General features: G+C 41.8%; 1 protein-coding gene across 1 annotated transcript in view; it reads right to left on the bottom strand.

Annotated features, from left to right (window-relative positions):
• PHF21A (PHD finger protein 21A) overlaps positions 1-10,720 on the bottom strand; it is a 51,285-nt gene extending 40,565 nt beyond the window's left edge. Inside the window, exons 1-5 of the mRNA XM_089686744.1 lie at positions 10,712-10,720; positions 9,475-9,687; positions 3,919-4,170; positions 3,682-3,771; positions 283-567 (exon numbers count right to left, since the gene is read on the bottom strand). Coding sequence (XP_089542870.1) covers positions 283-567; positions 3,682-3,771; positions 3,919-4,170; positions 9,475-9,687; positions 10,712-10,720 — 849 coding nt within the window. The remainder of the gene's footprint in view (positions 1-282; positions 568-3,681; positions 3,772-3,918; positions 4,171-9,474; positions 9,688-10,711) is intronic.
• Positions 10,721-13,624: the final 2,904 nt, after the last annotated feature.

Below are 13,624 nucleotides of genomic sequence, written 5' to 3' on the forward strand. Positions count from 1 at the left end.
TACTTCCTGTCTATGCCACCCATAGCAGAAATGGGGCATAATGGTTTCACCAGGAGCGGGAGACACAGACAGCAATAAAGAAAAAAAAATATACTACTAAAAATCAGCTTTTTTTCACCCCAGTTTGAAAAATTTCCCCCACTTCCTATTTTGACAGACAATAAATACAGCAATAAAAAACCTGATTGAAGTTATAACTCATCCTCTATCCAAAAAGAAATAAAAGTATGGGCTGTATCTAGGCTTTACATAACTTCTGAATAGATGGCCATGGACTTTTACCTGCTTCTCCACATTTAGTTTTGGAAGTTGCAGAGTCTGCGGAGCTGCCAGTCTCGTGCCTGGTGCTGCTATGACGATACTGGTGAGCTGTGCTGTGGGGAAGGCTTTGGAAATGGCTGTGGGTTGCCCATTTACAATGCGCACAGGATGAATGGAGTTCTGGGAAGTGGGGGTTAGCTTTGTGGTTAGCATGACTGGCCGTTGGATGAGCTGTGGAGCTGCAAGCATGGGGGGAGGAGCAGGGGCAATGGGAATGTTGTTTTGTGCTGCTGGCTTTGGCCGCACCTGTAATCAAAACATTAAAAACATTACTGAATAGATAAGAAACAAATATCCTTTATTGGTTTGATGAGCCAAATAGGCTTTTTAAAATTTAGTGCACTAAATTGTCTAAGTAACTATTAATCCAACTACACACACAAATAAATTTCTCACACAAACACCCAACAGATTTGTTATAAAACCTTTCCTTTCAGAATCAACATTTTCTATTGGGACACTATACTACAAAATACTCCCACGAATGCGGGCCATTGATTGCAAACAAGATTTCTTTAAAAAAAAACAAAAAAAACGTATTTTCCTAACATTCATTCAAGACCATATTGCAGAAATGAATACACCCCAATGAAAGTCTTAGGAGCAAAGCTACATTTTAGACAACAAAATCCTAATTAACAAGAATCCAACTACAAGCGAGTCTAAATATTCATTTAACAGGTGCCCAGCAGACAGTTGAAATTTAAAAGGGTGCTACTTAAAGAAAACCCCTTCCCATTTTATGCTGTCAGCAATGGCACCACATGGAAGAGAAATGTCACAAGGCCTGAGGAAGAAAATTATTTCTTTACACAAGAAAGGTGAAGGCTACAAGAAGATGAGCAAAGCTTTACTTATCAGTCAGAATACTGTAGCAAAAGTGATACAAAAATTTAACAAAGATGGAACAACAACCATCTCACAGAGACGTCCAGGCTGTCTACGGAAGTTAACAGCTCAACAGGAGCGTCTTCTGAAGAGAAAGGTTGAAGAAAATCACCATGTAAGTTCACTGCAGTTAGCTAAAGTAGAAAGCCAAACTGGGGTGGTTGTTTCCCATGACAGAACATGGCGAGCACTGCAGAGGAATGGCATGCAAGGGTGTCCTCCACGAAGGAAGCCTCTACTAAAGCCCATGCACAAAAAAGCCTGCCTAAATTTTGCCAGGGCCCATGCTGAAAAAGAAGAGGACTACTGGGCCTCTGTATTCTGGAGTGATGAGACAAAGATAAAGGTTTTTGGGACTGATGGCTTCAAAACTGTATGCTGTCGCAAAGGTGAGGAGTGCAAAGAAAAATACATGGTGCCCACAGTGAAACATGGTGGTGGCAGTGTCCTCTTGTGAGGTTGCATGAGTGCTGCTGGTGTCGGGGAGCTGCATTTCATTGATGGCATATCATGAATTCACAGATGTACTGCTCATCAACATGACAATGATCCAAAACACACATCTAAGGCCACTGTTGCATTTCTGAAGAACAACAGGGTGAGAATGATTCAGTGGCCAAGTATATCTCCTGATCTGAATCCAATCAAACACCTATGGGGAATTCTGAAGAGAAAATTTGAGCATCACTCTCCATCCAGCATCCAGGTTCTAAAAGAGGTCTTTCTTGAAGAATGGAAAAAGAGAGATGTTGCATTATGTCGCCAGCTTGTTCATTCCATGCCTAGAAGTCTTGGTGCTGTCCTTACAAATCATGGAGATCATACAAAATACTAGATGTAGTAGTTTTTGTTGTGGGGTGTATTCATTTTTGTATCAACTAATTTGAGTAAAACTGAAGATTTTGTAATCTAAGTTATATTATTAACCTTACTCTTATGTAATGAACTAAAACAAAAATTTCGGAAATTGTTCTCGTTTGCATTGAGATATTGATTCAAATCTTACTTTTCAAAAGGGGTGTACTTATTTATGCTCAGCACAGATCGATCAGAGTTTGTTTTTTTTTACTTTACACGCACACTTTTTTTTTTCAAAATCTCACGATACATGGCCCCATTCATTCTGTCCTGTACATGGATCAGTCATTCTGGTCCCTTTGCGGAGAAACAGCCCCAAAGCATGATGTTGCCACCCCCATGCTTCACAGTAGGTATGGTGTTCTTTGGATGCAACTCAGCATTCTCTCTCCTCCAAACACGACGAGTTGTGTTTCTACCAAACAGTTCTATTTTGGTTTCATCTGAGCATATGACATTCTCCCAATCCTCTTCTGGATCATCCAAATGCTCTCTAGCAAACTTCAGACGGGCCCGGACATGTACTGGCTTAGGCAGGGGGACACGTCTGGCACTGCAGGATCTGAGTCCCTGGCAGCGTAGTGTGTTACTGATGGTAGCCTTTGTTACGTTGGTCCCAGCTCTCTGCAGGTCATTCACTAGGTCCCCCCGTGTGGTCCTGGGATTTTTGCTCACCGTTCTTGTGATCATTTTGACCCCACGGGGTGAGATCTTGCTTGGAGCCCCAGATCGAGGGAGATTATCAGTGGTCTTTTAGGTCTTTCATTTTCTAATTATTGCTTCCACAGTTTATTTGTTCACACCAAGCTGCTTGCCTATTGCAGATTCAGTCTTCCCAGCCTGGTGCAGGTCTACAATTTTGTTTCTGGTGTCCTTCGACAGCTCTTTGGTCTTCACCATAGTGGAGTTTGGAGTGTGACGTTTGAGGTTGTGGACAGGTGTCTTTTATACTGATAACAAGTTCAAACAGGTGCCATTGATACAGGTAATGAGTGCAGGACAGAGGAGCCTCTTAAAGAAGAAGGTACAGGTCTGTGAGAGCCAGAAATCTTGCTTGTTTGTAGGTGACCAAATACTTATTTTCCACCATAATTTGCAAATAAATTCTTTCCAAATCAGCCAATGTGATTGTCTGGATTTATTTTCTCATTTTGTCTCTCATAGTTGAGGTCTACCTATGATGCCAATTACAGGCCTCTCATCTTTTTAAGTGGGAGAACTTGCACAATTGGTGGCTGACCAAATACTTTTTTGCCCCACTGTACTTCAAAAAATGCTTGCTATTAACATTCAAGAGTAAATGGAGCTATCTGAAAAAACAAAAAAAAACAAACAAAAACACATTTCAGGTTTACTCTTTCACTTAAACTGTTTGGACCGTCTTGTGATTTACACAAAAGTGCCAGCACTCTTCTATTGCACTTTTCAATGGCACCTGCCATATCAGGCAATAAATAAGCAGTACTTGGATGCCAGTTTAAAGTCAGATAGGCAGTTGACATAGAAAGTTGCAAAGCTGAAATGGTGAACAGTGGAGTCATTCTTATCATATATATCCGTGGTTGTACAGCATGCATTTATACACATTGGGCAGAACTTGAAAGGTATACTCACTTGTGGAAGAAATGTAGGACGGGGAGTTAGCCGGGGAGGAGGAATGAACTGGGGAACTTTGATAGGCTGAGAAGTTGTTGCCTGGACCTGCTGTAAAAAACAAAAATAAATCAATAAAAAATAGATTATAAAAACAGAGAAGTACTGTTAGACTGAACACTGTAACAAGGAAAAAAATAAATTAATTAATTAATTAAAAACTAACCAACTAAAAAAGTACACAGGCTCATCACTCACCAAAGTAACAGCATTTTTTGCCAGTATCTGGAAAGTCTCTGTTCCCTGATTGGCGATTTTGTTAGTTGTCTGCAGGTTCACTGCAGTGCTTTGGGCATCTGCGCCGATAACTGCTTTCTGGCTGTTGATGGCAGTCAGCATGGCGATGGTTGGCCGTTGCCCCATCACTGTAGTGGGCATAGATGCTGCTGCAGCTTTCAACACAAGAGGTAGAGTCTTTGCCGTGATCATAGAGGCTGTGGCCACAGTCTTCTGACACAAAAATACAAAGATTCAAAATCACAAACTTTTCACTACATCTGGGATGCCATAAATCCATGAAACAGAACTAAGCTAAAATAATAAAAAGGTCACATGTACTTTGTAACTGCGGACAACAGAGACACTTCCCAGCCAGTGAAAGCAAGCCTCCAATCCACACTTCAAATTGTTACTAACTTGAATTCTAACAGATTCTCAAATTACACTAAACCAGGAGGATTGTTTAGGATTCTAATTAGTGGATGTAGAAGTCTTAGCTGCATCACTGCATTCACTCTTGCTGTGCAAAGTCTAAGGGTGTACAATACAGTAATGCTAGTGTAGGACCGGGTTTTCCCATACATAGATGCACTGGTGTTCCATGTTGGTGCAAGTGCACACGGGTCCGTGTCCCCGAATGCACCCACACAGATGTCATATTGACACAGAGGCTGTGAAAATGTATACAGGGAGGACCAGAGCAAAGGGGAACAACATTTCACAGGTATGCTATCGTGATGCCATTTTACTTTAATAACGCATGTCACAGTAAGAAATATTCTATGTCTACACATTATATATATATATATATATATACACACACACACACACACACACACATACAGTATGTGTATATATATATATATATATATATATACACACACACACACACACATATACGTACATACACACACTGTGTAAATCCAGTGGAAACAAATCCCAATTAAATCAATTTGAAATGTCAGCCTACAATGCTACAAAAGGCTAAAAAGCTCAAAAAGGGAGTGTACCCTTACGTTAGCCACTATACTGGTTATTTTTGTGAAAAAACAAACACTGAATTGAACTGGCTGCTATTAAAGCGGAGCTCCACTCAAAAGGGGAAGTTCCGCTTTAAGCATTTGTCCCCCGCTCCCCATTAAGGATTGGCACCTTTAGGGAGTGGGGGGTACCTGAATTTGACAGGTACCCGCTTCCACTGCAATCGCCTAGGCGATCCAAAGCGGAAGTTATCCCCCCCCTCCCCCTAGTATTCTGGGACACGCAACAGATCCCAAAAGACTACGGGGACATTCACAAAGCGCAGTGCTTCTTGCGCAGTGGGCACCCGGCTGTGAAGTTGCAAGCTGTCACAACCGGGTGCCCACACTGAAGATGACGGCGCCAGGGAGAGAGGACGGCCGATGAAACCAGCCGTGGTGAGGACACCACAGGATCGAGGCACAGGTAAGCGGCTGTATTTTAAAAGTCAGCAGCTGCAGTTTTTGGAGCTGCTGACTTTTGTTAATTTTTTTTCCAGGTGGAACTCAGCTTTAACAATTACTTTTTCTTCCACTATCCTTAGCATGCTGTAAATTTTTGTGGAAAAAGGGATCTTGGAAATTAAAAAAAAGAATTCGCAATAACTCTTATTAGCAAGCAAAACGTTAATAATTCAAGTAAAATATGGTATGTAAAAAAAATAAAATAAGTGAATACAGCGCCAAAAAACCATAAATTATATTATTGTGTTATATTCAAGCTGCTAGACCTCACCCTCTAACAAAGGTAATAGTATAAATCAGAAAGAGCAAATAATAAGCGCTACCTTTTTTCTGATTTATATAAAAAAAAAAAAGAATTACATTTACAGACAGAGCAGACCACTGGGAACTTCCACAGAACAACCCTACTTTGTGTTAAGAGCCCTGTTTTGGCCTATACGGCGTTGCCACAATATTCTTAATTCATTAGAAGACCTGGATCGTAAAGTGATAGAAAAAATAAATTGCAAAGTAATTCCCTGCCAACAATCACAGGTCTTTTTTTTTTTTAAAGAATTTTATCACATTGTATGTGAAGTTCTTCTAACACCCACGCAACTGTGACTATTTCCAGAAACAAAGTTACTGGATATCCTCTCAGCCAACACCTTTCTCACAGGCCTCTACAATCAAGGCACGACAGGTTAGCAGATTTAATATAGACAGGGAAAGGTCATTAAAAACTCAACATCTCAGCATTCTTATTACTGGTACAAGTGCTATTTTTGTGTTACTGCATACATCTTACATTCAGAAAAGAACTGCTTGAGCTAAACAGTCTTAACAGGGAACTAACTCAAGAGGTCAAGGTATCCAGCAGGGGGTGCTAACACCTGTAAACACAAATAAATGCTCTGGAACATAAAAGCTGAACTCCGGGCAAAATGTTTTGTCACTCTTGGAAAGTTAACGTCATACCTTCAGTCAATATTCTTCTGCTCTACAATGCAGTTAGCTAGCCAATTTACAATCCCACCTGAAATCCAGCATCATAATGTCTCAGTGTCTATTATTTCTTATTCATAAGACCAGTGATCACTATGCTCCCCCCTACCCCTTCCCCAGTGGCTGTAGGTGGTGTAAATGCCTCCTATTATTCTCTCTTCCAACCACACCATGCCAGTTAAAACGCCTGAAAGTGCATTACATCGATAGAAAGGATAGATGCAGGAATTTCGGTTCGTTCCCTCTGTAGAACGTCCTTTTAGGCGTTTCAACCCCGGGACCCGTTCATTTCCTCACAGATTCTTCATAAGGGGTGTGCTGACTGACCTGGTGGGGTTGGGGAAAAGGTGATTGATCACTCGGACCTTTGGTAGGGGACAGCTCACTATAATCTGAGGTGAATACCTTGCTTGTAAGTATGTACTCCACTGGGATTCACATCAATTTTGTATAATCTGATCAAACTATTTTAACCCCTTAGTGACTGAGGGTACAACAAATCTTAATGCCTGAACACAATTTAGCAACTCTGACATGTATTAGTAAAATTTTACATATCATTACAACTACTTTGTGCATTATACCTTGTTTTTTTCAGTACAAATTGGGCTTTCTTTTGGTGATAAAGAGTAACATATCTCCTGATTTTTTTTAATCAAAGGAAAACTGGCCCAAAATAGTAAAAAAAAAAAAATTTTTTTTTTTTTTACATTTAGCAGTATATTTCTTGCTACTACTATATACTACAAAAAAACATTCCAAAATACATTCTCCTGCTCCTGACGATTGCACCAATACCATATATGTGTACATTATTTGTTGTTTGCACCCATAATAAGGCCCAGAAATAATAATGGGAATTTTCCTTTTTTTTTTTTTTAAACCTACCTAAAAACACACCGACACTAACTGACATTCACTGACCATGACTTTTGACCCTGGCACTGGCCTAGATCTAACCTTGATCTAGATCGTTTTTATGTGTTCTTTTATTATTTATTTTTACATGTTTGTTTACTTTCTCTCTGCAATGCGAGAGTGATAAAATGTATCTCTCTCGCATTAAGAGAGAGAAAAAAAACAGGAGGGAAGGGCTGCACAGTGACTGATCACTGTGATACCCAGCCAATCAGAGCCTATCACAGTCAACGGGTGACCCAGAATCGGGAGTCCCAGGTCCTGATCATTAGCACGAGATCCAGGGCTTTCGGTGAGAGCCTGGTTGTCGAGCTCCCAGCACAAAAACAGGTCCGTATATATGTGGCCCCACGGCAAAAAGCCCAGTTCTGTGCGTTCGCATATACGTGTACAGTTGAGCGGGAAGGAGTTAATATGCTTTTGCTGGTTTATTTTAGATGCACATTCTAAATGCTCTTCAGATGTGGCTGTAATATATACTGTTCACTCTCTTATCTTTCACAAAGCATTTAAGTTGCTGGGGTCCCAAATAGTAGATGAGATCCCCAAAACATGTAGGCCAACTTATGCAACGTTAATTTGGTGATCAGGGTGTTTGTGTGCAGGGGCGGACTGAGAACTCATGGGGCCCCCGGGCAATAGGGGATCATGAGGCCCCTGTGTCCTTGCCCACACTCAAAAAAGCCTATAAAAAAAAAAGGTACCAGGGTCATTTCATGGGGCCCCCTACTGACCCCGGGCCCTCGGGCAGTACCCGAGTGCTCGAATGGTCAGTCTGCCCATTTGTGTGTGTTTTTATATATATATATATATATATATATATATATATTAGATTTATCATTTATTAGATACCCACACATACACACTGTATTTACACACACTTTTTTTGTTATGGGGCCTAGGAGCTGCTAGCCATAATGTGCTCGTATGTATATAGCATATTCAAACATTATGGCTGCCAAGTGATGAGCAGTCAGCACTCCCACCAGGCACAGGTGCTACCATTTTCTCCCAATTTTTTTTTTCCTTCTGGGTTATGAACCTTTGCCCATTTGGTTGGCCGTGCCACGATGATGTCACTTCACCATGGAACAAAACAGTTCTGCAATTGTACTCTGAGCTGTGGATGCAGTAATAGTGTCCCTTTTGTCATAAAAATCCTACGTCAGCATTTTTTTCAGGTTTAAATCAACTTTAACAGTTCAAACTATACTTTGGATATTGCTGTTAGTGCAGAATTTAAAGCTGGACTCCAGAAATGTAATCACTTTTTAAAATGGTCCAGTTTATTATGGGTTAATTCCGACAAGGTATATGCCACCGCTATGGATATACTTCCAGGGCTCCAATGCTGGACCTTCCACTCTCAGCTCCAGCAGCTGCAAAGTTGTTCTGCCCACCCATCTTCTCCACTTGCCCAATCAAGGAGCACTTTGTATTATGTTAACCTGTTCACAAAATACAAAGCCTTCTGTGAATGTACAGCAGCGGGGAGGGGTGGGCAGAGTGGCTGCGGTATGAGAAAGTAGCATTGTTCCTGCCACAGCACCAGGAATATAGTGATAGCTGCACTCCCAGCAATCAGTAAAACTAAATTGTAAATAAAAGAGAGAAGTGTCCAAGGTGGCATACACCTCTGTGGACAACCTATTGTAAACAAGCTCATTTTTAAGCTGGCTAAATTCCTGAACTTGAACTTTAAACCTGGGTACTTTTTTCCATAAGCAGATTTCTTAAAATACAAGAGGTGATTGTAGCCATATTAGTGCATTTGCGACAGAAACAATTGAGTACTGTCCGTGATACTTTTTTTATTTGCACTAACATACAATTTTGAGGACAAGCTTTCGGGGTATGTCCCCTTCTTCAAAGTCCAAGCAGTACTCCTTGGACTTTGAAGAAGGGGACATACCCCGAAAGCTTGTCCTCAAAATTGTATGTTCGTGCAAATAAAAAAAGCATCACGGACAGTACTCAATTGTTTCTTAAAATACAAGTAAATCATAGTTCATCTAGGAATCTCTGTCCACGATACAGAGGCCTACTAGAGCAGATGAGGGCTGTAAAATTCAGCAAATTTCTGTTGCCATAAGACCTCAAGAGGTTTTTCATTTTGTGCTATGGACCTTCTACAGTCTTATGCACTCACCTGTACACCACTCAGGCCTGGAAGAGGTGTTGCAGATGCTTGGGACAGCTGCTGGGGTTGGAGCTGTTGCAATTGTATCTGATGTGTTTGTTGCTGCACTTGTGGTGTTGGCGGTTTGCTTTCTAGTTGGAGAAGAGGCTGGAAAAGAAGTTTATTGTCTGGGAGTTCCTGTTTCACTATGAGATTCTTTCGAAGTTGCTCCACTACAAGTTTCTGGAAGACAAAATACATATGCCATCAGCCAATGTTATGTTCTTAATTACAGCATTTTCAGGAACACCGCTTATACATTACTTCAGTCCACTGACAGAAAGTTTGAATCTATGTGCAATGAACATTTTTTGCATGTTATTTACCTGTACGATTATCCCTTGTGCAGGTATCCAAAAAACCCGAGACTGTTGCTGGGTGCCGCCATCTTGGATGTGATGTCAGCAGTCCCTGCAGACTGTCACTGAAGTGGCACTATAGTGTTTCCCTTGTGTTTCCCCTAGCAGCTAAAAAAAGGTTATGCAAGGGGATGATGGGAAGGGAGGATGAGCTGGACCAGCACAGAGAGTGATTAGACACTCCCTGAAGGAGGGAGGGCTATGCCATTCAAGGAAGGAGGGGGCTATATTAAGAAACTGACCCTTCCTGAAGTAGTCACATTTTATAGCTAGCTCAAAATGCATTATAAAAGTAATAAACAAATAATTTCTAGAAAGGAAAATACTGCAAGTAAGCATTTAAAATACACGATTTTGGTCTTTTACCTGCAATTTTTTAAGCTGGTGGTGGGGACTCTTTTACACAGTTTTAATTTAATTGTGCTGTTCACACCATCCGTTAGTGCCGTGGTGTACAAATAAAAGAAAACCTTTTGTGAGCTTTCAGGGCTTGTTTATACTTGCATTCAGATTGCTCTTCAGAGAGCATTTGAGAGGCGGCAGAGGAGGCATTGTATTGCCTGTTTTAACCCCCTAAATACCGGACTGCCACAAGGTTGTAATGTGGCCTTATTCACTTGAATCGGTAATGTACAGCAGGCGGTAATGCTCACCATACAAGATGGGGGTAGAATTTCTCCCCCAGCCATGAAGCAAAGCATCCCAGCCCCAGATTGTGTACAACCAGCCAAGGAAGGGGGGGGGGGGTCACTAACTGCTAGTGGTGGTTCTCCAGTCTACTGTGAAAAAAATAAAGTCAGCAGCTACGAAAACTGTAGCTGCTGCCTTTTTAAAAAACAGCCACTTACCTGTTCCATGATCCAGCGGTGTGCTCATCCCATCCGGGTTCACCTGCCGTCTTCTGCCTCCGATGCAGGCATCTTAACTGTGGGCACCCGCCTGTGACAGCTTGCGGCTTCACAGCCGGGTGTCCACTACGCATGCGCATTGTGAATGGTCTTGCAGTCTTCTGGGACCTGTCAAGTGTCCCAGAAGTCTGCAGGGAGGGAGGAGAACTTCCGCTTCCGATTGCCTAGGCAGTCAGAGCTGAAACCTGTCAAGTCGGGTATCCGCTCCCCCACCCCCACAGGTGTCAATTCTTCACGGGGAGTGGGGGACAAGTCTTTAAAGCGGAACCTCTCCTTTTGGGTGGAGTTCTGCTTTAAACTGATTTCCAGTCTTACTTACCCCTCTGAGTTATTCCCATAGGTTTTAATATAGGTTTTTCAATTTTAATGCCACCAAAATATCGGTCTACTGGACAAATCTAGCATGGTGACATTCAGATATGATGATTTCCTATCACCACCATGAAAGGGACTTTAGAAAATCTTGTTTCTTTGTTGCAATACAACACATACTGCAAATAGGAGCAAAGCCTGTGTAGTTACAAAACAGCAGAGTCATGAACCTTCCAAACAGTACTGTAGACATACACAATTCACAACAGTATTTGCAAACCAATATGTGTCATCAGATCTGGACTATTTATATACAACTCATTGCATCGTATAAAATGATTGCAGAACTTCCAGGATAATTATAAAAAAACAACATTTTGAGAGTTCAATAAAAGGACTGTGCAGATCGTCATCGAGCCTCTCCACTCTGACAAAGACTCAGTGGCTGCAGCTGAGAGATACAGGGACATGCTGGACGATGAAGAAGTACAAAAAAAGGAGGCAACATAGATGGGGGAGGCCTGGCAATACAAGCAGACTGTAGTGGCAGCCAGCTGTCGTTTACCAGACAAATTTTGAATAGAAGGCTGCACAGGTACTAAAGAAGGAACAAGAACATCCATTCTTTTAGTAAAGTTTCTTGGAGACCTAATATCCTTACTGAACTACTGACGGATATGCAAGCTTCAACAATGCAAGCCCTCTTTCAGCCTACAGTGCCTCAGCAGAAGGGAACAGTAGGAAGCAGGTTGCTATAAGAATGATAAAGCCAGATGGTTTTAACAAGAGAAGACCAATCAGAAGATGAATTTTGACGGCAGGAGTTAAAGTGAGTCGCCTCACATTTTCTAACCCCCCCCCCCCCCCCCCCGCCTTTTTGCTGCTTCAGAAATGAAACAAAACCTTCACAAACAGAACAAATATGCAAGCAAATTTTCTTCGGTAGCAGAATGAAAAACAAATCTCACATCTGAATGCATGCATCAGAGATAATGAATGCAAGTCAGCTCCTAGACTCAGGCTTGATATTTACAGAGGGTGGTCAGCTGGCTTGCTTGCCTGCAGCCCTGTGTGGAACGAACTGAAAGACCTGTTCCTGTGATTTTTTTTTTTTCCCCCGCAACGTTAACAATTTATGAAAAGAAGACAGAACAGGCACTGAAGGCTGAGAGGCAGTAAGTGGATGAGGTTACTGTGAAGCACAAAATTAGCCCCGAGTTCCACATCAGTTAACAAGTTCTAAGCTATGTGTAGATATATCTACACACAACACACAAGAAGTGCTGTACATGTATTCATGTACTGAAGAGGATTGGCCAGTGTGGTGACGAAAAGCAAACAAAAGCTTAGGAGGCCTGAAAATAAACAAAAACACAGAAGTGGCATGACATACAAAGTATCTCCACACATGTACATAAAACTCTGGGGGGGTAATTTATTATTATTATTAATTTTCCATGTTAATGTTATGCAAGCTTTGATGCAAATATGTTTTATTAGGATTTAGGGCTCATGCACATACACAGACGCATTCCTCCCTACCGGGTACACACTGGCGTATTTTGGTGTCCGGGAGCAGTGTATGGTTTACCATGTGTATGAATGGGTGAAGGTAGCTGAAAGCAGGTATGTGCCGCTACTGGCATAAAGGGGCAACTAGACAGCACCAGGGGCTTCCAGGCATCAAAATATGGCAGCGTGTTTGCGGTGTACGGAGGAATGCACCCTGTCCATGAGCTCTTAGCATTTATTTTACCTGTATAGATGTTACAATATTTAGATGCCAATACAAGTATTTCTTCTTTCATGGTGGTGGTAATGAACAATGAAGCATCTAAGTATGCGCTTCTTCAATGCTTATTTTCACCTGGTGATCCTGCCAGTAAGTTTGTTTTTCAACAGAACAAGCTGTCCTGCAGATGTAGCAGAAGGCTGAGACAAACCATTTACCACCGACAGAGGTGCTTGTAATGGTCAGCTTTTATTTATGTAAAACATTTACCCCAAAGGGAACAAAACTGCTATAACTGCTTAAAAAGTGTTAGCTGGAATTTTGCTTCAATTTGTATCTAAATCTGCTAGTACATCTAACACCCCCCCCCCTCCTTCCTACCTGTCCAAAGGTGTCTTGCTTCAATTTGTATCTAAATCTGCTAGTACATCTAACACCCCCCCTCCTTCCTGACTGGGTGTCTCCAAAGGTGTCTCGCTTCAATTTGTATCTAAATCTGCTAGTACACCTAACACCCCCCCCCCCTTCCTCACTGTCCAAAGGTGTCTCGCTTCAATTTGTATCTAAATCTGCTAGGACATCTAACACCCCCCCCCCCTCCTTCCTGACTGGGTGTCTCCAAAGGTGTCTCGCTTCAATTTGTACCTAAATCTGCTAGGACATCTAACACCCCCCCCCCTCCTTCCTGACTGGGTGTCTCCAAAGGTGTCTCGCTTCAATTTGTACCTAAATCTGCTAGTACACCTAACACCCCCCCTCCTTCCTCACTGTCCAAAGGTGTCTCGCTTCAATTTGTATCTAAATCTGCT

Source organism: Staurois parvus, unplaced genomic scaffold (assembly GCF_062004578.1).
Source record: "Staurois parvus isolate SC_StPar_1 unplaced genomic scaffold, SC_StPar_1.0 ptg000410l, whole genome shotgun sequence".
Taxonomy (NCBI): Eukaryota; Metazoa; Chordata; class Amphibia; order Anura; family Ranidae; genus Staurois; species Staurois parvus.